This window comes from Tursiops truncatus, chromosome 5 (assembly GCF_011762595.2).
Source record: "Tursiops truncatus isolate mTurTru1 chromosome 5, mTurTru1.mat.Y, whole genome shotgun sequence".
NCBI lineage: Eukaryota > Metazoa > Chordata > Mammalia > Artiodactyla > Delphinidae > Tursiops > Tursiops truncatus.
The window spans coordinates 21950052-21975572 of record NC_047038.1 but is presented as its reverse complement, the minus strand read 5'-3'; the positions used below and the strand labels follow the sequence as shown (position 1 = coordinate 21975572).

Genomic DNA, 25521 nt, shown 5'->3' with positions numbered 1-25521 from the left:
GCTCTAGACACGCAGGCTTCAGTAGTTGTGGCACATGGGCTCAGTAGTTGTGGCTCATGAGCTCTAGAGCGCAGGCTCAGTAGTTGTGGCGCATGGGCTTAATTGCACTGTGTCATGCAGGATCTTCCCAGATCAGGGCTCAAACCCGTGTCCCCTGCATTGGCGGGTGGATTCTTAACCACTGCGTTATCAGGGAAGTCCCGACAAACAACTTTTAATTTCATCTCTATAATTTACAAGTATGTTGCATGGGGGATTTTACTTAATCTCTCAGAACCTCAATTTCCTCATCTGCAAAACAAAGGAACTGCCTAGCAAACAGTAACTAAATAGTGGCTGTAATAGTTCTGTTTACTATTAGTTGGTGCCCTTAGGTCTCTGTCTTGTACTATCTCACTTTGGCCAGTAGGATAATCACCACAGCTCTGCTTATAACTATTCTGCCTTTGCTATGGGATGGTAAGGAGATCAATTGTAAGCTGGACCTTATTCAATATAGGAAAATAGAAACCATGGAAGGCATGGCAATTAGCTATTAAGGAGAATGCAAAGGCTTTTTGCACAAACCAAAGCCCATGCTTCCATAGACAGCCTCATCAGCTGTGAGTTTTTACACCTTTTTTTTATCCTTTCAAGCAGATTCTTTCCTCCCAGGGTTACCACCATATCTAAGGCCCTGAAGGCTGGTAAAGAACAGATAGTCCTCTCAGATATGTCATTCAGCACTAGCCTGGGAGCTGCCCTGTTTGGATTCTCCGTGCAGTAATCCAGAACTGAGCCTCAGTAATGGTAATGTGCTGTCTGCCCACCTAGCAGACGGTCAGTCCCTACATCTTGGGCCCCCCAAGATCCTGCCCTAATCTCCAACTGCCTACAGTCACCTAATATAGACTCAAAATGGGACAAGGAGAAACACAGGATTAAAAAACAAGTGCCCAGTCAAAGGAATATCAATGTAGACATTGTTTACCACTTGGCTAAAGGGCTCATGTTTACCACTGGCTGAATAAAGTTGCCTTTCATGGGTCCTAATGGTGTGGATTTTTGTTAGGTGGTTTATTGGCAGTAAAATTCACCTTATTTATTCTTTTTTTCTCTTTTAGCAAGTGGTAAAAGAGTTGGAAATGCAACTTCAGCAGGCCCAGAAATGGAAATGATTTGGTTACAGGGGTGTTGAAAAGCTCTGCCAAAAACTTCATCGTCACTAGCCTCCTAAGGCACCAGGTTCCATCGTTAGAATCCCATTATTCTGCCTACAGTAAAAGGTCCTGTCATTATCTTTAGCATCAATTAGTTTAAAATATTTAGGGCCTTGGGGGGAAAATAAAGTCCTACTCTGTTTCATTTGGGGTTAGGGAGACACTTCAAGGACAGGAATGATTAGTAGGACCAGTGTAGGTACTGAGACCCTGGGGGTAGGAGAGATTCTTCTCTAGTGTACAGGATGTGTGGGTGTGGAGAGGACACAGGGAGGAGGGCAGTCCTGGGTCTTAGAGGTGCGAGGGTGGGGGCTACAGCCAAAGAAAGACTGCAACATGACAAACTGGAGGGCAGTTTAATCTAGAGCCAGACCTCTGTGTAGATGAAACAGAAATATGTTAACTGCGACTTGATTTAAAATTGAAAGGCACTGACTTTCAGAATGGACCATCTGAAAATGCTGTATAATAACCATTAAAGTTCTTTTTAAAATTTAGCTGTTGGGATTTCCCTGGTGGCACAGTGGTTAAGAATGCGCCTGCCAATGCAGGGGACATGGGTTCGAGTCCTGGTCGGGGAAGATTCCATATGCCGCGGAGCAACTAAGTTCCTGAGTCACAACTACTGAGCCCGTGTGCCACAATTACTGAAGCCTGCTCTCTAGAGTCCGTGAGCCACAATTACTGAGCCTGTGCGCCACAACTACTGAAGCCTGTGTGCCTAGAGCCTGTGCTCCGCAACAAGAGAAGCCACTGCAATGAGAAGCCTGCGCACCACAATGAAGAGTAGCCCCCGCTCACTGCAACTAGAGAAAGCCCATGCGCATCAACGAAGACCCAACGCAGCCAAAAATAAATAAATAAATGTTAAAAAAAAAATTTAGCTGTTGTGTCATGAAGCAAATGGATAGTATACATTGTTTTAAAGCTATGATACCAGTGACTAATTCTTTCTTCTTTTGAGAACAAATAATAACTCAAAAACCAGAAAGCTATCAGAGATATGTATAAATGAGCTTAAAATATAAGGCAAAACAATTTTTGGTATAATTCAGAAATAAACAAAAACAAGTAAGTTATTCTATTCTTCAAAACTTTAAAAATCTTTTAAAATAATCTTTCATTTTGGAAACCAAAATCAACATAACAATTATTGTCTTTTGAGGACACCATTTCAACCTATAGAACTGTATATAACACAAAATTGGAAACATATAAAGGTGACCAAATAGGAAAATGGTCTTTCTGAATATATTTTAATTTTTTACTGAGTTATGCAGTTGATTATTCTAAGGTTCTAAATTCTTCCATATTGCAGGAATAAAACAGTAAAAGGAAAAATTAACATTTACTAAACTTTTATTAAGTAACAAGAATTTCTAAAATTGTTACATGTAAAATGTCCATGGTTCTATGTGGTAGATACTGTAACCTCCATTTTACAGACGAAAAAACTAAGAGTTTCAGAGACTTTACTAATAGCACACCACTGTAAATGCTTAAGCCAGGAATATAAAAGCAATTTAGAGATCTTGAGAGGGAACTTAAATTCATTGGCTTGGCTAAATGTTTCTCACTGGTACCTAATTAATAAATTCAATGCAAATTTTACTTAGAAGCAGTTGCAACAGGTCAGCTTACACCTACCATTTACTACCTTGAACTGTTCATCCTATGATCAGGCACTTATTTTGGTCGCATATAAAACAACTTCTCCCTTAAGTAGCCACCATCATCTCATACTCAATTGACTGTTTATTACAATTCTATTTCCCCCCAAGTGTTTGACATAACAGGAAAATAATTCCAAACTCATGCATTCCACAATCTCCAAACCACTCATTTATTCATTCACTTAATGAATATTGAATGTCTACAATTCTTGCTGCTGAAGATATAAAGCCTAAGTCTTATGAAGTTCAATAGGAAAAAGAGATACCAGATAGATGATAGAGATAGATTGATAGATGGATGACAGCTAGTTAGCTAGCTAGACAAATAGATATAGATATAGGTATAGATAAAATAGTGTTATGCCCTTGTGGCAAAAACTGAGAGTTGTCACCCAGTAATCATTATCTTCTTTGTCAGTAAATTAACCTCTGAATTTAACTGGGCGTGGCCACCCAGAATAAATCTACATTTCCCAACATCTCTTGAGCTGTGTTTGGCTATGTGACTAAGTTCTGCCAAAGGGATGTAAACAAAAGAGATCTGAGCAATATCAGGACATGTTTGAAGGAGACCTTCATTACTTTTTCTTTTTCCTGCTGCCTTTCTCATTACTTTTTCTTTTTTCCTGCTGACTGAAATAAGAGCATGCTGACTAGAGCTGAAGCAATCATTTAAGCCCAAGGGGCTGCATTTTAGGGCCAATGAAGCAAAATGTTAAGAGTTGACTGCGCCCGTGATAATTATGTCAATCACACAAACCCTAGATTATTTACCTCTGGGCAAAATTTATGTGTGAGAAAAACAAACTTCCATCTTTTTGAAATTTCTGTTTTTAGGGTTTTCTGTCACTCCCATTCGACTTTAATCTTAACTAATACAAAAATATTTAAAAAGTAAAGCAGAGTAAGGGATTAGAGTGTGGCACCATGTGATATTTTATTTTTTTCTTTTTGCGGTATGTGGGCCTCTCACTGCTGTGGCCTCTCCCGCTGCGGAGCACAGGCTCCGGACGTGCAGGCTCAGCGGCCATGGCTCACAGGCCCAGCCGCTCCGCGGCATGTGGGATCTTCCCAGACCGGGACACGAACCCGTGTCCCCTGCATTGGCAGGCGGACTCTCAACCACTGTGCCACCAGGGAAGCCCCATGTGATATTTTAGACAGGGTGACTGGGGAAGGACTTTATGAGGAATCAATAGTTGGGGGGAGTCCTGAATGCATGAGTAAGCCAAGTGGTAGGGGGAGAGCATGTTCCAGGAAGTGGGAAATAGTAAGAGCCAAAGCCTGGATGTGGGAGGGAACATGCTTCTGTGTTCAAAGACCAGCAAGGAGGCCAACATGGCCTACCTTCCCAACTTCTTATCCTGATTCCCAAACAGAAATCCTTGACTCCAGACCTTGCAGAGATCAGTCAACTTTGCAGGCACTGTTCTCTACAGGGTCTCTTCAGAAAGACTCATGACCCAGCTGTGAGTCTAAGCTTTTACTCAGATAGCTTCAAGGCTCAACCTCTAAGGCCCATTACAGAATGCTCCCCCACTTCGCCATTCAAATATAACACATTTTTCTGAACTTACTATAGGTTCTCACTCTTGCTTAAGGGATGGCACTATTGATCTGCCCCATATTGCTTTCTTTCTTCTTGAAACTCCTTAGATATTATGGTCAATACTTTCATGTTAATTGTTAATAATCTATCATTCTGTTCTAATTGACGTATTCAATATGTATCTTTTGCCACCTCAATTAAGATGTAATGTAAGGGGTACATCTTTAAAAGTTTTAAAACTCTTTTTTTGGCTAGTATCTCTTCAAACAGAAGGTACTCCATAAAAACCTTCTGTATGTTCATTCAAACATCTCACAAACTAGAAACACAATGGAGAGAACCTAATCTTTCTTGGTTCCTCCCTTTTGCCAGGAAGATATGAGTAGCTGAAGTATTCGGTGCTATATATAGTCAGTTGATGTCAGCTGGATGCCAGTCTCTTCAGAAAGGCTCAGTCCCCAGTTTGAGTCAGAGCTAGGGACCATGCTATCCCAGGCTCAAGGATAAAAACCATCGGGCCCAAGTGCCATCCATATTCCATCTCCAGTCTTTCCTCCACAAATCAGGATTCATCCTTCCTGAAAAGCACGGTCTAAGAGCAAGGTAAGTATATTGTTTCCTAAAATGTTCTCTTAGTCAGTTGTCCAAGGAAGTTCAGAGTTGTGACTCATTAATGGGCTTTTTTGCTTTAAAGGACAGCTGTTGATGCCAATATTAAAATACTACCACCAAAGAGTTCTGGTTTAATCTGGCGTCCTTTCTTCATTCTTACAATTTGCTGGAATTGATGTACTGTGATGTTGGTACAAATGGAGGCCAGTAAGGAAACAATGACAGATTAAAATAAACTGTGGAAAAGAGAGAGGAAGGGGAAAGGAGTCCAGCTCTTTCATTGTTTCTTATTGCCCAATAATCATTGTACTAGTATATAGATAAGACTGGGCTGGAAACTCTGAGAAACAGCCTCTGTTCACTGTGACATTGCCTGTCAATGAATAGCATGCTCTGTCACCAGACAAGGAATGGTATTAAAGTCTTTCAGTAGAAAGCAATAATAAACTCTTAATAAAGAACAAAGATGCTGTCTCTCAAAAGGATGATTATAAAACACTCCAAATGAGTTCTTGACATTGCCTCAATAATGTTCCTTTATTTTTCACAGGGAGGGAACAAAAAAATCATGCTATCACATAATACCATGGTGAAGCAGAGGAAACAGCAAGCATCAGCCATCATGAAGGAAATCCATGGAAATGGTATCAGTGAAAACCCTTCACAGCAATAATATAGCTCAGCATTAATGTAGACTCTTCCTGATGTTATTTAATATTCTATAGTTTACTTCCTTTAAATTCTTGCTATTCTGTCATAACAAACCTGGAGCTCTAGGGGGTGTATAACAGCCTATGGTAACTAATCCTTTTGTAGTCATCCTTTCTCATTTGAAAGCTATTTTCAGATGAACAACTGCTCTAAAGGAATGAAGCAATCTGACAGCTGATGTACATTCTACTTGGCTTGCCTTTCACATTTCACGTTATAAGTTAATATCACCACTCTCAGATCTTTTTTTCTCTTTTTTGGACAGGTCTCATACAATCTTGTCTACATCGTCCATCCCACAAGATCTATCTTGATTTCTTTTACCTTATATTACATAAATCATTCAAAATCTGTTCTAGCGTCCTTTTTTTTTTTTTTTAAAAAAAGGTGTTAAGTTGGAATTCATATTCATTGTGAACTTCTTTAACCCTGAAACCAGTCTTCATATTTAGTAACTGATTTACCGAGATATTCTGTGTGGAAATCTACTTCTATTTATAATTTCTAGGAAAATATAGATTTCTTATAGTCTCAAGCATATAACTCAAAAAAAATTTAATATAAATTAGATGCAAGATGATATTCCACTCTCTTCTCTAAGTTCTAGCAAAACACTCTAGAAAGTAATGCTTTATACATTGCATTTTGATTGTTATAAGGGAAATTCAACTTTGATTGTTATAAAGGAAATTGAGCAAAGGATAGCATCAATTTTAAAAGTTAATAAGTAGAATATCTAGATAGTTTTAAGGGCTGATTTGAGCCATTCCAGAATATATTTGTGGAGTTTTCAGGGCACCTCCTTATTTCCCTTCTATTAACAAGGAATGTGACCTTTTACCTGAACAATACTAAGACCTAGAGCAATGAGATCTTTCACCAGGTAGCTGGGAAAAGGCATAAGTATAGCATTTTCATATTTCACCTTCCATAAAGCAAGCTGAATAGAACCAATCAGAGACTGTGTTAGATGCTTCCCCCCACAATGCAGTCATATCTAAAGGGTTCTGTTATTAAGTTTTGTTTTCTATTTTTTTGCAGTACAAAATCACCATACTGGATTCAACTTAGACCCATGTTTTACTAAGATGTCAAACTAGTTTGGAATAAAGTGAAAATAATTCTGAATCAGACACCAGAACTAAATTTGTACCAATGCAAGTTTCCAAAATTCAGGCTTCTTTTAAATTTTTGCACTTCTTTGTATTTCCTGCTTCATGTAGTTTACTTGAAATTGTTTTAATAGTTTCCTTGATCAATAAGGAAAAAATCAGATAATCACTTGAGTTTGAGACTAAATTATTTATCTTAAAACTAGGCTTGGGATAAGTTATCATTTTCTAATTGCATCATAATCATAAATCAATCCATCATTTTAATGTATTCCCAGTTTAAATCATGTGTTGGATTCTACTCTCTTATTTCTGACATAGACCTATAAGAGTATCTTTTCCTTTTTTTATAATATAACTTTTATTTTTTTATGAAATATAAAGAAAAAGTACAATTATATCTCAAGGGGAAAAAAACCCTCAAGACTATAATCTCACCACCAACAGGTCCTGGCCAAGTAAAGTCTGCTGAAGCCCTCCCTCCCAAGTCACGGGAAGATTTCTAGTCCCTTAAATGGAGTCACATGCTCTGCCTTTGTTTGGAGGTCAAGTACTACAGATAACAGGGATAATCACAGACTTCTTTCTTAACTCATCTCAGATAAAACAGGTGCAGTACTTTAGGAAGCAGTTTAAATAATTTCCCTCTTTTATTTCCTCTGACATCTTACATGGAACTTTACTATTTGTATATGACATAGTGTTTAGAGATCTGGAGCTAGGGGAGTATCATTTTTTCTAAGGAGGCAGAAATGAGACATGGACTGCAGAGAAACATTTCTGGGAATAATTCTCCAAACTTTCAAACACTTCAACCAACAAAAACCTGGATAATTTAAGATAAAGCATGCAACTCTTTTGATCTTAATTCTAAGACTAATTAAAATTTGGACTGGATTGTCCTCTACAAAAATGAATAGAGAAGCTATTTGAAGTTCTTCTCCCACTCCCTTCTCCCCTTGTGCATCAAGATTTTTTTTTTCAGTATTATAATTCATTTATTTTTTATATCACTCTTCAAAGACATTTAGCCTGGAGGAGAATGAAATGTGACAATGAGATGGCTAAATGAGCTGTCTTCTAAACCTGAGCTAGGAGTTCAGTCCAGTTCTTGCTGTGGGGAGAGAGACTATAGCTGGTGAGCCTTGAGATGATCAGTAGGAAAATATAAGAATCAAAAAGGAGAGTTTTTCATCAGAGCACTCATTGAATCTGAAGGAGAAATAACCTCAAAGAATTACTGAGAAATCCTACCCATATAGACTAAAATACATAGAACTGGATAGCACAAGTAAAAATGTAGATAACTCACAGCCTCTACTAACTATATGCCAAATTGTTCACTCATTATGGATCCATAATGATTTGGTGTCAAATAATGTACCAGAAGCAAAAGTAATTAATGAAAAGTATCTCCTAACACTAAGGCTCTATACCTTCAGACAGACCATCCTCAGCATCATATCATGATGATCATCAACATGGTCATCAACATCAATATTAAAAGTGTTAGAGCTGATGATTAGTAGCTGTTTTGTGTTACTACTGTGATGCAAAACCCAGAAGCTTTAAACAGAAATATCAGAGCCATGTTGCAACTGTATAACAAGTGCCATTCTAAAAGACAAAAACACCAAAATACTTTGCCATTATCTGTCATGAATTAGTTGTGGAGGCAAGAAAAGATGGCTTATAATGGTTCCATGCCCACCAGCCCTGTGCTATTTACTCCTGATGCTGTACATATTCTCCAGTGGTGATCATGTTTCTCTCTCACTCAGTAACTCATTTGAGACTTGATTACTGAAGGAAGGGAGAGAGAGAGGGAAGGATAAAAGAATAGGAAGTAATAAGTCTATAGAGAAAGAGAATGGGGAATGAGAATGGAGGAAGGAGAGGCACTCTAGAGCAACTGGCATCCGTCCAGAAATGGTGGGGAAAAGGAATAGGAATTAAAATTACCTAAGAACTGGGAGTATGCTGTCCCCTGATCTTAAGCACAGATATTGCTGACAGTTTAGAAGAAGAGCTTCAGAAATAAAAAGACTACAGTTGTTTCAGTCACCCTACAGTTTTCACACCTGGGCTCTGTGAGGGCTTTTTTGGTATGTTTTTTTTTTGTTTGTTTTTTCCCTCATGACTGGTGAACAGCTTTTCCCAGCACACAGAAGAGGACTGAGCAGATTGTTTTTGCGATTTCAGGAAAAGAGTTTAGTCTGTGGTCTGAAAACAGGAAGTCAGGTTCTAAATGGAGTGCTGTTGTTGATATCGTACCAGGAGCCCTGAGTTCCAGACCAGACAGCAGATACCTCATCTGAAAATGAAGAGGTTGGATCTGTTGAGTCATCTAATTCTAAAATTTCATGATTCTAATAAATTGAGCTATGTGCTCAAACATCAGTGTATTTGAGTTTTTCCACCAATAACAGAGGCAGTGATAATATTAACACAAATTGCAGGGGTACTTTGAAAAGCATAGATATAATGTCTTGACTTTCAGACAAAAGATAATGTGAAGACCCCTTTTACTTTTCCTGTATAAGCATATCTTAAAGTATAATTAATCAAGTCATCAATATAAAAATGAGGACACCAGGAAGGACTTAAACACTACAGATCAAATGTAAAAAGTCTAGGGGAGAAAAAGAACTTAACCTAATGCTTAATGTACAAATTTGTTAGTTTTCTTTGGTTTAAAATTTCACATTAGCATTCTCATAACCCGAAGAAAAAGCATGCTTTATCTTGAAAATTGGTGTGCAATAATATGTTGTGAAATCATGGATTTTTCTAAGCATGCCATAGATTTCTAAACCTCTAATAACGCTCTCCAGCAAAGTAGCAGCAGAGAACTAGGCTAAATTCCAATTTATACCAAAGTTGAAATTACAATGTTTAATTCTTGCCATATTCTATCATCCTAGAAGAATGATGAACATCATTTCTTTGTTGCCTTTTTCACTCTAATATGCTCTAGATATACGTCCTATAAATAGTACTAGATGAATTACTGGTTTGTGTAACTCAATTTGCATAATTCAATACATTGGTAATCTCATTTTTTAAATGTTTATAGATTTACACAGTTATTGAATGGTAATACATTAACAGTAAATTTTTGAACTCAAATCAAGGCAAGGAGATATGAAATAGGAAAATATAGAATCCCAGATGAGTTTCAAAATCAACTTTTTAATCTACAGAAAATTATTAAAGATTACTAATAAACTTTTAATCAAATGTAGACTTTTCAAGTATTATTCAAAACCACAGTCTGGACTATTAACTTTTATATAATATGTATATATGCATGTTGCAGTATGCAATAATGTATATTTATGGACTATTATTCAATCTACACAGGCCAACTGTGTGTAAACAGGCAGAAGAGTCCTGTTAAGTGTAGAGAAAATCTCTTGGCTTCAATCAGGCTTTTAAGTAAATTGATAGGACCACCCTAAAGCAAATCAATTTCAGTTATCTCCCCTTCTGTGGTTTTGCCCATTTTACCAGAATTGCAGCTGCCCGTGAATCATGGCGAAACAGTTTTAAAAGATCTTTCGTCTTACTACTATTATTTATAAGTGGGTATCTTTACAAACTATGAATTGGATTCACTGATCTAACTAAATATGTAACTTTGGCAGGATCAAAATTACAAATTAAAAATACAGAACTACCTGTGCACACATAAATCCTTGTTGACTAAGTTTTAGAATGTTAACCTATGATATAAATGTGAAAAAAAAATGTTTTTTGGAGGAATTTAGGTTCAGTGTCTGCTCATAAGACTACATATTGAAGAAAGGTTTGTAAAAGGAATTGATCACATTTTCAAAGATCACTGATATTCTCCCAATAAAATGCAATTTTCCATTTGGTTTCCAGTACTCATAGTAATATGGTTAAAGTGGAAGGAAAGTATATTCAAAAATCAAAAGTTTGAACTTTTTTTTTTTTGGTTTTTTTTTTTTTTTTTTGCACTGCGTGGGCCTCCCACTGCTGTGGCCTCCCCATTGCGGAGCACAGGCTCCGGACGTGCAGGCTCAGTGGCCATGGCTCATGGGCCCAGCCGCTCCGCGGCATGTGGGATCTTCCCGGACCAGGGCATGAACCCACGTCCTCTGCATTGGCAGGCGTACTCTCAACCACTGCACCACCAGGGAAGCCCAAAAGTTTGAACTTTTTAATGTAAGATTTTAAATCTTAATTTAGCTACAAAAATAATGCACATTTGAGGACATTACTGAGAAAGAATATTGATTACAATTATTTAATATTTCTAGTAGATTGAAAAATGTGGAGGTTTTTGTGAATTAATTTGATAATGGTCAAGACACTAAAGTTATATTGTAAAAGTTTTTTATAATTAGATATTTATTCCAAAATAATCATTATTTCCTTAAAATAATAGCAAACTATAATAGATTAAGTCCTATAAAATCTTTAAAGAATAAATGGAAAATTCTGGATCACTATAAACGACATTAACAGGAAAGCATGCCTAGCAATATTATTTTCAATAGATGATCTAATGCCACAAAGACAACCTTCTAATCCATCAGGGCAAGGATATGAACCCTGAATAAGTTATATCATTTATCAGGCATCCAGATTAAACACACTGTTAAGACCCTGCACAGAGGTTTGCAATAAAGGGCAGGGAACAGCTGAACTTGGATTCTATCTGCTCAGTTGACACCATTCTTTTCACTCTGAAAGTTTAAGTAAATGAAAGTGTTCATACATTAGATTTCCCAACTCACAGATGGTCTGGAACTCCAGCGCCAATTACATCATAAACTTAACTACTGGAAGGGAAGGGGAAAAAAAAACCTTGGAGAATTTAGTTTATGTCTTTTATTGTTTGTTTGTTTATGCAAAATATATTGACTTAAAATGTTCCTATGTCTCTATCAGTATGCTAGTGAATATTTAACTGGTTCTTTGGGGGGAAAAATGCCTTGGTTTGTAGAATTTGCCAATTTCTGTGGTATAAATACTCTTGCCATGGCCAATTTTGAGCTACCATCAAGGAGAAACTGAATGCAGAGTTGGGAAGAGATGTGTAGTAATACAACACTATACAGTATTTCCACCATACAGATATAATAGATATAAGAAAACATCAAGAGCATAGATAATAGCAAAAAGGAGTAAAACATTTAGAAAGTGATATTTTTGAGTATTTATTGCTTTCTTTTTAATATAACTTATTATTAAGTTTATATAATTTAATTTTAATAGTGGTTATGTTCACTGAGTTTAACTACTGGTTAACAGAATTTCTGAAAATTTATCAGTCGACTCTTGTGAACCAGTACAAGCCTGCTCCAGACACCACTAGATTTCTCATGCAGTGCTTCTGGTCCCAGAGATACACAGGACCTTTAGATGGTCACTCAAAGCCAACTATTAACTCACTGTCTGTTACTTACAGAGTAAGAGGGAGAAAATTTAGGCTTAAAGGTAGTAGAAGGAAGTATGAAGAATAAGCAAAGAGAGTTGAGAGTTGGTCAATTATTTTGTGTGCCTTCTCCTCTTTCCTTTTTGTCTCTTTTATCTCCTCTCTTGTGGTATAAATTTACTAGTAATAATGGATTGTACCAACTGATTATTGAGGGTAGGTAAGTTCCTCATGGCTCTTGCTGCACATCTACTCCTTGTAGCAACTTGGGTGATGATTACTGTGTTTTGCTAAAAAGGAGTGAATGTTTCTTATGAGCCCAAATGAGTCTGGCCAGAGGTATATCCATATTTTATACTTCTGCTCTTTTTTTTCTCTCCTCTTCGAGGCCCCCATTGCTGGGCTTCTAGGCTATTCTTCTTTACTCTTTCTTGATTCCAATCTTAATAGACTTTTTGGACCTACATCAGTGAGATGAAGATTTGAAGAGAATAACCATAGTTAGCATGCTTTTAGTTGAAAATAGCAGAAAATCAGAAACGAACTAAAGGGAATTTATTGCCTCACATAACTGAAAAGTTCAGAGGTGATTTGATAAGTCTTCATCTGGCAGCTCAAGTATGCCATTAAGGACCAGGTTTCTTTCTCCCTCTGCTCTGATTTTCTTGGGGTAAGCTTCACCCCACATCTGGCTCTATCATTTTATCAAGTGCATACCAACAGTTTCCTGGGCAATATACATCCGTGCTTACCTGCAGCAGGAAAAGAAAGTATCTTTGACACAATGTACACAAAGAAAAGTCCTGATATTTTGCCTCATTGACCTAGGTCAGGTCACACACCTGTTCCTGTATCAATCACAAAGGTTAATTAATTCCTGTCAAATATACCCCAGAAAACTATTGTAAATCTAAGTGGCCAGAGGGATGGAATTCAAGTAGGGCATGTGGTTATTTCAGAAACATTGGTGGAATCAGCTAATACTGGGGGCCATTAGGAAGAGGAAAATGAGATAAAAACATTTTCTCAAATTTTTGTCTTGGGATCCCCAAATTAAACTTATGCCATAGCTTGAAATTTAGAACTTATAGAAAATAATATAATAATATGCTATTCCTTTTTCTAGCTCCTCTATTTTCATTTAACTGTTTATAATGACTCAAATTGGTAACAGAAAAGGAGAGAAAGAGAAAAGATGCATCCCTGTTTTGGTTTCCTTATGAAAAAACTTTGTAGCCTTAACTGTAAGGAGAGATTCCATTGCTATAATATAAAGACTGTTGTTTTTGCATTTTCTAGTGGCTGCCTGCTTTGGGGCATTTTTATTTCCTGAAAATGTCCCATTAAAACATTTGTTTAAAAACATTATTTGTCATATATAAATACATTACATAGAATGTGTATTCCTAGAAGGTTAATGGACAAAAAAAAATCTATCGATTTCGATTTTCTGTGTTATTATTTTATCCTGTTTCTCTCTCTTGCATTGCTAATTGAATTATTTTAAGAAGCATTTAAAGGAGATTTCCCCTCCACCCCGTAGTATTGCATCAAATTACTATAAGCCATATTGTGTCTTTTTGGTCATTTGTGATCTAAAGGGAACTTGCTATTTTGATTCCAGAATCAAAAAGCTGAAACAGTCCACTCCTGTCACACTTTCTAGAACACTGAGGGATATATTCATAGACACACTGAAAAATAATCCAGCTCCTTCCATGTTGCTAGCACACAGTAACAGACTCCAAACACTCGCAAATAAACAATAGTGAATATTCCCTGTAGAACTCAGCAGAGCTGGCAAACAAATCCCAGGAAACTGTAAAATATCCTCATCTGCCCTGCTGTGCACCTTCATTCCTCTTCCATAAGCTATTTCTGCCAACCCTGGGGACTGTAATTTTTTTTTTTTTCACCTTAGAGAGTAGACAATGCCACTCTGCGCTGCATTAGGAAGGGCTATGGAAATTTTTTAAATTGAACATTTTTTTAATAATAGACTTTATTTTTTAGAGCGGTTTTAGGTTTACAGAAAAACTAAACAGGAAGTATAGTATAATGTTCCTATATACCCCTTCTCCTCCCAACACACAGTTTCTCCTATTATTACCATCTTGCATTAGTGCGTTATACTCGTTATGATTGACGGACCAATATCGACGTAGTATTATTAACTGAAGTCCACAGTTTACATAAAGTTTCACACTGTGCGGCACTGTCCTATGGGTTTTCATGAATGCACGCTGTCACGCGTCTGCCATTACAGTATCATACAGAAGAGTCTCACTGCCCTAAGATTCCCCTGTGCTCAACCTCTTCATCTCCACTCCCTCCACACAGCCGCTTGGCAGCCAGTGATTCTTTTACTGTCTTCCAAGGTTTTGTCTTTTCCAGAATGTCATAGAGTTGGAGTCATATAGTAGCCATTACAGACTGGCTTTTTTCACTTAGCAATATACATTTAAGGGCCATTCATGTCTTTTCATGGCTTGATAGCTCTATTAAACTTTTAATTTTGATATAAATGTAGTTTACATGGAGCTGTAAGAAAGAATACCAAGCAATCCCACGTACCTTTTCCCAGTTTCCCACAAGAGCAACATCTTGTAAAAGTATAGTACAATATCACAACCAGAATATTGATATTCATGCAGTCAAGAGAGTCCTACCAATCACTAATGTCTCCCATTTATATATATATATCTTTTCATTTTAAGATGCTATAAAATGGAATCATACAGTATGTAACCTTTGGGGATTGGCTTTTTTCACTCAGTGTAATTCCCTCAAGATAGATCCATTTGCTGTGTTTCAATAGTTTGTTCGTTTTTATTGCTGAGTACCATGCTTTGGATGGACCACAGTGTTTTTAACTTTTTACCTACTCATTAAAGTACATTTGAGTTGTTTCTTTTATTATTATTAAGAATAAAGCTGCTATGACCATTTGTGTATAGGTTTTTGTATGCACATAAGCTTTCATTTCACTGGGATAAATGCCCAGTATTGCTGGTAGTCCTATGTTCAGTTTTTAACAGAGCCTATTAAATTATTTTCTAGGGTGGCTGTACCATTTTACATTTCCAACAGTGATGTATGAGTGATCCAGTTTCTCCACACCCTCCCCAGCATTAGATGCTGTCACTATTTTTCATTTTGGCCATTCTGATATGTGTATAGTTATATCTCATGGTTTTAATTTGCATCTTTCTAATGACTAATAATGTTGAACATCTTTTCCTATGCTTATTTGCCATCTGTATATCTTCTTCAGTGAAATATCTCTTCCTGTCTTTTGCCCACGTTCTAATTGGATTGTTTGCTTTTTTACTGATGAGTTTTAAGAGTTCTTTATATATTCTAGTCTGTTTTCAAATATGTGGTTTGCAAATATTGTTTCCTACTCTGTAGTTTGTTTTTTCATCCTCTTAACACAGTCTTTCTCAGAGCAAAAGTATTTAATTTTGCTTAATTAAGCAAAGTTCCTTTTATGGACTGTGCTTTTGGTGTCAAGTTTAACAACATTTTGTCCAGCCCTAGATCCCAAAGGTATGATCATGTAATTTTTCTTCTTTAGCCATTTAATATGGTAGAATACATTGATTTCTGAATATTGAACCAATCTTGTATCCCTGGAATAAACCCCACTTATTCATGGTATAGAATTCTTTTTCTGTATTGTTGAATTCTATTTATTAATATTTTGGTAAAGATTTTTGCTTCTATAAGCATGAGGGATATTGATCTGTACCTTCTTTTTTTGTGTGTTGTTTCTGTTAGCTATCAAGGTAATAAGTTAATTGGGAAGTGTTCCTTCATCTTCTGTTTTCAGGAAGAGACTATGTAGCATTGGCGTTAATTCTTCTTTAAATGTTTGGTAGAATTCTCTGGTAAAACCATCTAGGTCTGAAGATATCTTTTGGGGGAGATTTTAGAATTATAAATTCAATTGCCTTATAGCTATAGGATTAATCAAATTATCTACTTCATGTTGGGTGAGATGTGTTACTTTCTGCTTTTCAAGGGATTGGTCATATTTTTTCTGTTTTCAAATTTATGTGAATTTACATGTAGAGTTGTTCATAGTATTCTCTTTTTATCCATTTGCTATCTGCAGTGGCTGTAGTGATATCCCCTATTTTGTTCCTGATACTGGTAATTTGTATCTTCTACATTTCTATTTTTCTGTGTCAGTCTAGCTAGAGGTTTGTCAATTTTACTGATCTTTTCAAAAGCCAACTCTGTGCTCAACTGATTTTTCTCTACTGTTTTTCTGTTTTTAATTTCTACTCTTATCTTTATTATTTTCTTCCTTCTGCTTGCTTTGGGTTTATAGTATAGATTTGATACTTTTCCTCTTTTTTTAATGTATGCATTTAGTGCTATAAATGTCCCTCCCAGCACTGTACTGTCTGTGCCCCATAAATCTGATATGCTCTATTTTTAATTTCAATGAGTTCAATGAATTTTTTTATTTCCCTTGAGACTTCTTCTTTGACTCATGGATTGTTTAGAAGTGTGATTTTTTTTTTAGTTTCCAAATGTTTGGAGATTTTTCTGTAAACTTTTTGTTACTCATTTCTAGTGTGATTCCATTGTGATCAGAGATCATACTGTATATAATTTTGATTCTTTTAAATTTGTTGAAGCTTACTTTATGGTCCAAGATATTGGTCTATCTTGGTATATACTCCATGTGCACTTGGAAAGAATGTGTGTTCTATTGTTGTTCAGTAGAATATTTTATGCTGTTTATAAATATTTTATAAACAGTAGGATTATATCCTACTGGTTGATGGTGTTGTTGATTTCTTTTATATCCTTGCTGATTTTCTCTCTGTTGTCCTATCACTTGTTGAGAGAGGAATGTTGAAGTCTCCAACTCTAATTGTGGGTTTATCTATTTCTCCTTTTAGTTCTATTAATTTTTGTTCCATTTGCAGCTCTGTTTTTTGGTGCATACACATTTAGGATTTCTAGGTCTTCTTGGTGGATTGACACTTTAATCATTATTAATCATTATTATTAATCATTATTAATCATTATTATTAATCATTATTAATCATTATTAAATCATTATTTAATCATTATTAAATCATAAATCATATTAAATCATTTAATCTCTGTCTCTGGAAATTTTCTTTGCTCTGAAGTCCACTTTGGAATTAACATAAGCGCTTCTGCTTTCCATTGATTAATGTTTGCTTGATATCTTTTTCTATCCTGTTACTTTCAACTTGCCTATATTGTTCAAGGCACTTACTTGAAGTGAGTTTCTTCTAGACAGCTTATATTTGGGTCATGTTTTGTTTTTTTGTTTTTTTGCGGTACGCGGGCCTCTCACTGTTGTGGCCTCTCCCGTTGAGGAGCACAGGCTCTGGATGTGCAGGCTCAGCGGCCATGGCTCATGGGCCCAGCCTCTCTGTGGCATGTGGGATCTTCCCGGACCGGGGCACAAACCCATGTCCCCTTCATCGGCAGGCGGACTCTCAACCACTGCGCCACCAGGGAAGCCCTTGGGTCATGTTTTAAAATCCAGTCTGCTAGTCTCTATCCTTTAATTAGGGTATTTAGAATATTTTTATTTAAGCTCTACTACTGATGTAGTAGAGCTTAAGTCTATCAGTTTATTTTTTGTTTTCTGTTTGTTGTCTCTGTTTTTCCCTTCTGTTTTCTTTTTCCTAGCTTCCTACGGATTACTTGCACATGTTTCAGAATTCCATTTTTATTTACCTATAGTTTTTCAAGTGTACCTGTATAGTTTTTGGTAGTTGTTCTATTACATTATATGTGCTTAACTTATCAAAGTCTACGGATATTGTCATTTTATCAGTTCAAGTGAAGTACAGAAAACTTATCTAACTTCATGTCTATTTACCCTCCCCTGTTTATAATAAAATTGTGTTAACTATTTTCTACATATATTTATATCAGAGTTTTATAATTTTTGCTTCTATGATCAAACATAATTTAGAAAACTCAAGAGGGGAAGGAAGGCTTACTGTATTTACCCACGTTTTTGCTTACTGTAATCTTTTTTTGTTCCGATGTTCTAAGATTCCTTATTTTATTGTTTCCCTTTTGTTTAAAGAACTTAATTTAGTTATTTGCTATGGTCTGAATATTTGTGGCCCCCCAGAATTCAAATATTGAAATCTTAATGTCCCTGATGGTATTAGGACATGGGGCCTTTGGGAAGTGACTAGGCCATGAGGGTGGGGTCTTCATGAATGATATTAAAGACCTTATGAAAGAAGCTCAAGAGAGCTTTCTTGTCCCTTCTACCATGTGAGAACACAGTAAGAAGTGGGCAGTCTACAACTCAGAAGAATGATTTCAACTGAACCTACTATGCTGGCACACAGATCTCAGACTTTCAGCTTCCAGGCCTATGAGAAATATATTTCTGTTGTTTATTCGCCACCAGTCTTTGATATTTTGTTGTAACAGCATGAACCATTCTTCGAGGGTAGGTCTCCAGGCAACAAATTTCCTAGTTTTCCTTCATCTGAAGATGTCTCAATTTCCCCTTTAGTTCTAAAGAATATTTTCATTGGGTATCAGATTCTGGGTTGACATTTCTTTTTTTTCAGCATTTTTGTGCCACTTCCTTCTGAACTTCATGATTTCTAATGAGAAATCCACTGTCATTCTCATTTTTTTCTCCCTATAGGTAAGTTGTCATTTTCCTCTGGCTGCTTTCAAGATTTTCCCATTGTCTTTAGTTTTTAGAAGTTTATAATATGTCTTGTTGTAGAGTTCTATAGATTTATCTTTTATAGAATGCTTTTAGCTTCTTGAATCTGTAGGTTTATGTCTCTTGCCAGATTGGGGAAGTTTTCAGCCATTATTTCCTTGTGTACTTTTCCAGTCCCACATGCCTCCTCCTCTCCTTCTGGGACTTCAGTGATACAAATGCTGTATCTTTTGTTCTGGTCACACCAATCCCTAAGGCTTTCTTTTTTTTTTTTTTCCCAGTCTATTTGTTTTTCTCTGTTGTTATTATTGGGTAATTTCCATTGTTCTATCTCTCAATTCACCATTTCTTTCCTTTATTCCCTCCATTCTGCTACTGAATCCATCCACTGAACTTCTTATTTTGGGTATTTTATTTTTCAGTTCTAATGTTTCCATTTGGTTCTTTACAACTTTTATTTCTCTGCCATGATTTTTTATTTCTTTGCTAAAATTTTCTATTTTTCTTTCATTTGTTTCCAGAAATTTGTAATTGCTCTTTGAAGTATTTTTATCATGGCTGCTTTAAAATCTTTGTTATTTAATTTTAATATCTCAGTCACCTCATGTTGGCACCTGTCTTTTTTCATTCAGTTTGAGATCTTCCTGATTCTTGGTATGACAAATGATTTTTTTATTTGAGCCTGCATATTGTCATATTATGTTCTAAGAATCTTGCTCTTATTTAAGCCTTCTGTTTTATCTATCCTAGTCTGACACTGCTTCAGCAGGGGAAGGAGAGTGCCACCTCATCACTGCCAGGTGGAAGTAGGAAGTCAAGGTTTCCCAGTTGGCCCCTACTGAAACTTGAGGAGGGTCACTTAGTTACTAGTAGGAGGGGGTAGGAGTTCAGAATCCCCACCTGGTCTCCACTAACACTACAGGGATGGAGGGTTGTTACTGGCTGACAGGGATGAAAGTCCCAGCTTCCTCCTTAGCCCCTCTGATACCACCCTTATGGGAGCATCGGGGCACCTCATTACAGCCTTGCAAGGGTAAAATTCTGGGCTCCCCACTTGAACTTTGTTGATATGGGTGAGGCCAAAGTTTTTCCTGTGGTATTTGGCTGAAGTAGAGTAGCTATTGTCTAAAAGTTTTCTGTCTTTCTAGGTTGCTTCTTTCCTGGTCTTGGCTAGTGAGAACAATCTTTTTGGAGGCTTTTGGCTGCACCTTTTGGTGTTTCTGGGTTAATAGCATCTTCAGCTCCAAGTCTGGGATATATGGGGCTAAAAGAAAACCCAGAGAATTCAGTACCTTGTTGTTCCTTGGATCCTGAGGAAGGACTTTGTTGTCCCTAGCTGGTCTGCCTTCTTCTCTCCAACTTCCAGAGTCTTCTTATGTTTATTTTATACATAATGTCCAGGATTTTTAGTTTTACTTAGTAAAGGTATAGGGAAAAGTAGATCTATTCTATCTTCCCAGAAGCAGAAGTCTTGATATTATAATTTTTATAATTAGTGGAGCTCCTCTCTGGGTAACATCAAAATATATAAACAAATTGATTTTTTTTCAAGGCAAAATGGGGAGAAAATTTGTAAGTAATTTTATTATTTTATCCCTAAAGACCTCCAAAAGCCTAATTATTAGGGTTAATTTGTTACATCAGAAAATGTTGTCCCCATCAACCAGCATAATTATTTATTTTACAAATGGTCCAATTTTTCTTCTTTGCATTTAAGAACAGTCCACAGTGGCAAAAGAACTCTGTGGGTTACACAAAAAGATATTTCTGATTAAAGGTGCAAGTGGAGGAGTTTTATTTCTTTGGGATTTTAGAAAAGTCCTTCAGTACTAGAAATAGAAAATAACAGTTGTTTACTGAACATCTCAGTTGTTTACTGTTGTTTACATTCAGTTGTTTACTGAACATCTCCTATATTTAAGGCATGGGGGACACAAAGACAAAAACATAAAGAATGTGCAAGCCATAAAATAAGTAAAACGGAATCAAGTAATTGTGATTCAGTGCTATGGGAATACAGAAAAGGCATGAATAATTATGAATAAAGATTTTAGAGAAGGAATTGACAGAAATGGCACATAGGCTAGATTGAGAAGGATTTGTTCATTTAATGCTTATCACCTACCTACTTTATGTTAGGCTCCTTGGTGCTAGATGCAGAATGAATAGCATTCTGACAGAGACAGGAAAATGGGTGGCATGGGCCAAAGGGTAGACATTCTTGTAACAGAGACTGCTAAAATTGATACAGAAAAATGTTGGGAGTCAAACAGAGCTTATGAAGAGAATTATGATCAGTGTTGTTTGAAAACTCACTAAATAAGGAAAGATTAAATTAATAGTGTCATTAGCTTACTTTCATTCACTCTTTCTATGTGCCAGGTATGATGCTAAGTGTTTGATAAGAAACATTTTATTTAATCCTCAAATCAACCCTATGCAGTAGATGTTATTATTAGCCCCACTTTAGAGATAAGGAAATTGAGGTTTACAAAAAATAAGTAACATATCTATGATCATACAGTTAGAAAGTAGTAGAGCCAGAATTCAACCCAAGGCAGTCTGAGTAAAGAGCCTATATTTTAGTCACTATACTAGCATATAGCGGGCAATAAATTATGAAATTTAGCAAAGCACTTAAAAATGCTTATCTTGGGGTTTTCATGCACATGAATATTGTTTTACAGATGTAGATGGCATGGACCTGGGCAAAAAAGTCAGCATCCCCAGAGACATCATGTTGGAAGAATTATCCCATCTCAGTAACCGTGGTGCCAGACTGTTTAAGATGCGACAAAGAAGATCTGACAAATATACATTTGAAAATTTCCATTATGAATCTAAAGCACAAATAAATGTAGGTATAACTTGATAATGTGGTATCTAAATAAACGGGCAGCACTTCTAAATTTATATGTGTTATTAGATTCTCAAACAAGTATTCTACAAATTTTCTTTTCATTGATTCTGTTAGACTTTTTAGTTTCATGATAATGAATAGTTTAGGTGGATAAACAAAGGAAATATTATGCATGATATGAGTATCTTTTTAGTTCAGTACAGACATTGTAAGTTTGTAGATTTGGCACTGACGAGCTCCTCTGTTCTGCTAAGACCAGGGAGAGGGAGTGGACATTGTGGTACTAAAAGTTTCCATGGTCTTATCACCACTGGTTAAATGTTTGGGATGGAAATATTTCCAAAGCACACAGTGCTCCATAAAGTAAGTATAAGCATTTATTGGCTGAACACATCCTGGCAGTAAAACATGCCTGGGAACTACAGACACAGTTGATCTCCTTTCAAAGCATTTATTCCACATTGTGTAGAGAAGTCTGTTATTTATTAACAACAAAACCAATGTGGATAAAACTCTTTGGACAAAAGTTTTCATCAATCAGAAGTTTAAAAAAGCAAACAATATTTTACATATTGCATGAATACCATATTCTCTTGTCATTCAGAGAGATTTTAGAGGAAGAAGTTCGTAGTAGAAAAACAATTAGCTTTGGGAAAATGACTTTAAAAATAAAATACCAGGTATGAAGAATCAAAAAGCAACAGTGCATTGGTTCTAAATTTGAGGAGATGCTAGAGACTACAACAAATATAAGTTGTTTTTTTGTCTTTTGTGTATTTTTATTGAGGGTTTCTTCCTGTAGCTATGAAAAGTCTATAAGTTTACTTATGAATTTAAACCTGAAACCTTTCCAGCTGCCATCACTAGTTAAGTTGTTTTGAATGGACAGCTAAATTCTTTAAAGCAAACAGACTGGTTTCACTGACCTTTTATCATAATTACTAAAACACATTACAGAACTAACAACCGCACTCACAAACAATACAATTTTTTTCATTCCTGAACTATTTCCCTTGTTATGATGCTGGTTAACAATAAATGGTTAGAGAACATCTTAAACAGTTTCTTTTCACATTAATGAGCATCCTTCAACATCCATGAATTGAATTTAGTTATAATTATGAATTCAGTTAGACATCAAATTTTACTCAACCATAGTATTTACACTTATGAAGAATGGTTTTCACTTGAAGTCATGGATAAATGCAATGTTATGTTACCCTATAACTATGCCCAGTATCATCTTATCAGAAAATGTCTGCAGCTAATACAGCATGAGCCTAAAATAACCCTTAACTCATCTGACAGAGTGTAATTATATAATCATATTCTTTCAATAATGACAACAGAGAAGCAGCTTTGAAGAATAATATGAAATATAGCAGCTTAAGGGAGATTCTCTGAAAAGTCATCTACAAGTCTAGACATCTGAATAAATGAATAAATCTAGTTTTCATAACTTACATTTATATCTCTAAGTATAATGCTTTAACTACAGTTCTGGTGGAAGGTACAATGAGATTTAAAATGTCCATTAGAATAAAGCATATTCTCTTATCACTAGTATTTCCAATTACTGACAATAATCTTATACACCTGTGGTCAAATGTTCTGGTCATAGGTAAAATGTTTAAGAACAGGTCTTGATAGTTTTTCAGTGTTCCTAGAAGATTGGGAACTAAATAAATAAAATAATCCCAAATAGCTATATTGAAATAAACAATTAAATGCTGATAAATAACATAGAGCAATAAACAATAATAATATATGGAATAAAGTCACATGTCATTGAGTTACATAACATACTCTGAAGTCTGATGAAATTTACTCTCTCTTCTTTAGAAATGAGGAAAGTAGTATTCAAGGAAGTACATATATTTATTTGGCTTAAGTAACACCATAATAAGTAGACTGAAACCCAGCTCTCAGAATTCTAGAGTTCTTGCACTGACACTTGTCATGGTGTAATTAAAAGAAACTCTGGCCTGGAAACTGGAAGACCAGGGTTCAGTCCTGGCTCTCCCATAATCTGTGTAATTTGGAGTCAATTTAAAACTTTCTTTGCCTTTCTGGACCTGTTTTCTCATTTATAAAATAAGGGATTGATGCAAATGGTTTTGTAAGGTGTTTTCTGGCTTTAAAGATCTGTGTTCTCTGATCCTAATTCTAAAAATGACCTGCATAATAAATCACTGAGGAAGGTAGTGAGCTACATTGTATGATGACACATTTGCTTTATCACGGTATTAGATTGCAACTTGAAGCAAGCATTGATAATGTGACAGGAATTTAAAAAATACTAGGTTCAGGTCTAGTTCCATTCATTTATTTATACTTTTGGCAAAAATTTATTGATTGCCTACCATGTTCTAGAAACTATGCTGGGATTTCAAAGATAAATAGCTCTTGTCTAGTGATAGAGAGACAAAATAACATTGAAAAATAGAAAACAACTATTTACTTATAATCTAATTCTTGAATCATCTTTATATGATTTATATCAAATTAACTTATTGACTACATTTTCTGAAATGACCTTTTCCTTTTACTGCTTCCCTTGAGCTATAGATATTGTCAAAATAATTATTTAACTTATATTTATGCATTTCTTATTTTATTATAATGTTCAGGACATCATTAGATGAAAATATAAATCAACTCCCTGGTAATGAATGCCATTGGTTTAAATATTAAGTGTTATTAAAAAAAAAAAAGCACAGGGCTTCCCTGGTGGCACAGTGGTTGAGAGTCCACCTGCCGATGCAGGGGACACGGGTTCGTGCCCCAGTCCGGGAAGATCCCACATGCCACAGAGCAGCTAGGCCCGGGAGCCATGGCCGCTGAGCCTGCGCGTCTGGAGCCTGTGCTCCGCAATGGGAGAGGCCACAACAGTGAGAGGCCCGCGTACCACAAAAAAAAAAAAAAAAAAAAAGAAAAAAAAAAAAAAAAAAAAAAGCACAGCTTTGGGCTTACTCTATTGCTGAGAAACTGGCAAACTGAAGCCACACAGAACTTCTTATGTCATAAATAACAACAGAAAATAGGCATTTTTAAAAAGAAATGAAGATACGTTGCTTGCTACATATGCCAATTTTGAAGCCCTAGTTCATGAACTGATCAACTTCTTACAGAAATAGGCAAAAAAAAAAAAAAAAGGATGAAGAAAATGAGCATTAGAGTGAAAATAAAATAGAAGAATGATTCATCAGAATTAAAAGTCCCTTCTATAAATCACAACAAAAGGATGTTAATCAAAACAATTCACATTTTACAGTTAAGACTACATCAGCTTTTAGTAACTATGGACTTTTCAAAATCCTTAAAATATTAGATAATACTGGGAAAAGGGGAAGTATACTGTAACAAGTAATTCTGAAATAAGACCAAACTAAATATATTGAGATTCTGAACATTTATTTATTTTGTTCAAAAAATAACTTTATAAAAAATACTTTAAGGCTCATATCATAACTAAAATAAGTCACTACCCAACTATTAAAAGCCTTTGTTTGTATACTTAACAATGACAATAGAGCTACTAGGTGTCTCCTGATAATTAATGACTATTTAGAAAGAGTTGATTTTCCTATCTATAAATGAGGTTAGTGTGACAATTTTTAAATTAATGTAGGTAGAATGATTTGTAAGTTTAGGTGAAATTCATTTCATGGGCACATTTCAGTAATTTGTAAAAAGTAATT

At 35.7% G+C, this 25521-nt stretch overlaps 2 protein-coding genes across 4 annotated transcripts in view; one reads left to right on the top strand and one right to left on the bottom strand.

Moving 5' to 3' along the window:
• LOC109548757 (uncharacterized) overlaps nt 1-25521 on the bottom strand; it is a 304090-nt gene that overhangs the window by 245168 nt on the left and 33401 nt on the right. The gene's annotated exons all lie outside the window — the stretch shown is intronic.
• The window catches only part of MYOZ2 (myozenin 2), a 35549-nt gene continuing 14872 nt past the window's right edge, over nt 4845-25521 (top strand). Inside the window, exons 1-3 of the mRNA XM_033856726.2 lie at nt 4845-5024; nt 5584-5677; nt 21648-21817. Coding sequence (XP_033712617.1) covers nt 5602-5677; nt 21648-21817 — 246 coding nt within the window. The 5' untranslated portion in view covers nt 4845-5024; nt 5584-5601. The remainder of the gene's footprint in view (nt 5025-5583; nt 5678-21647; nt 21818-25521) is intronic.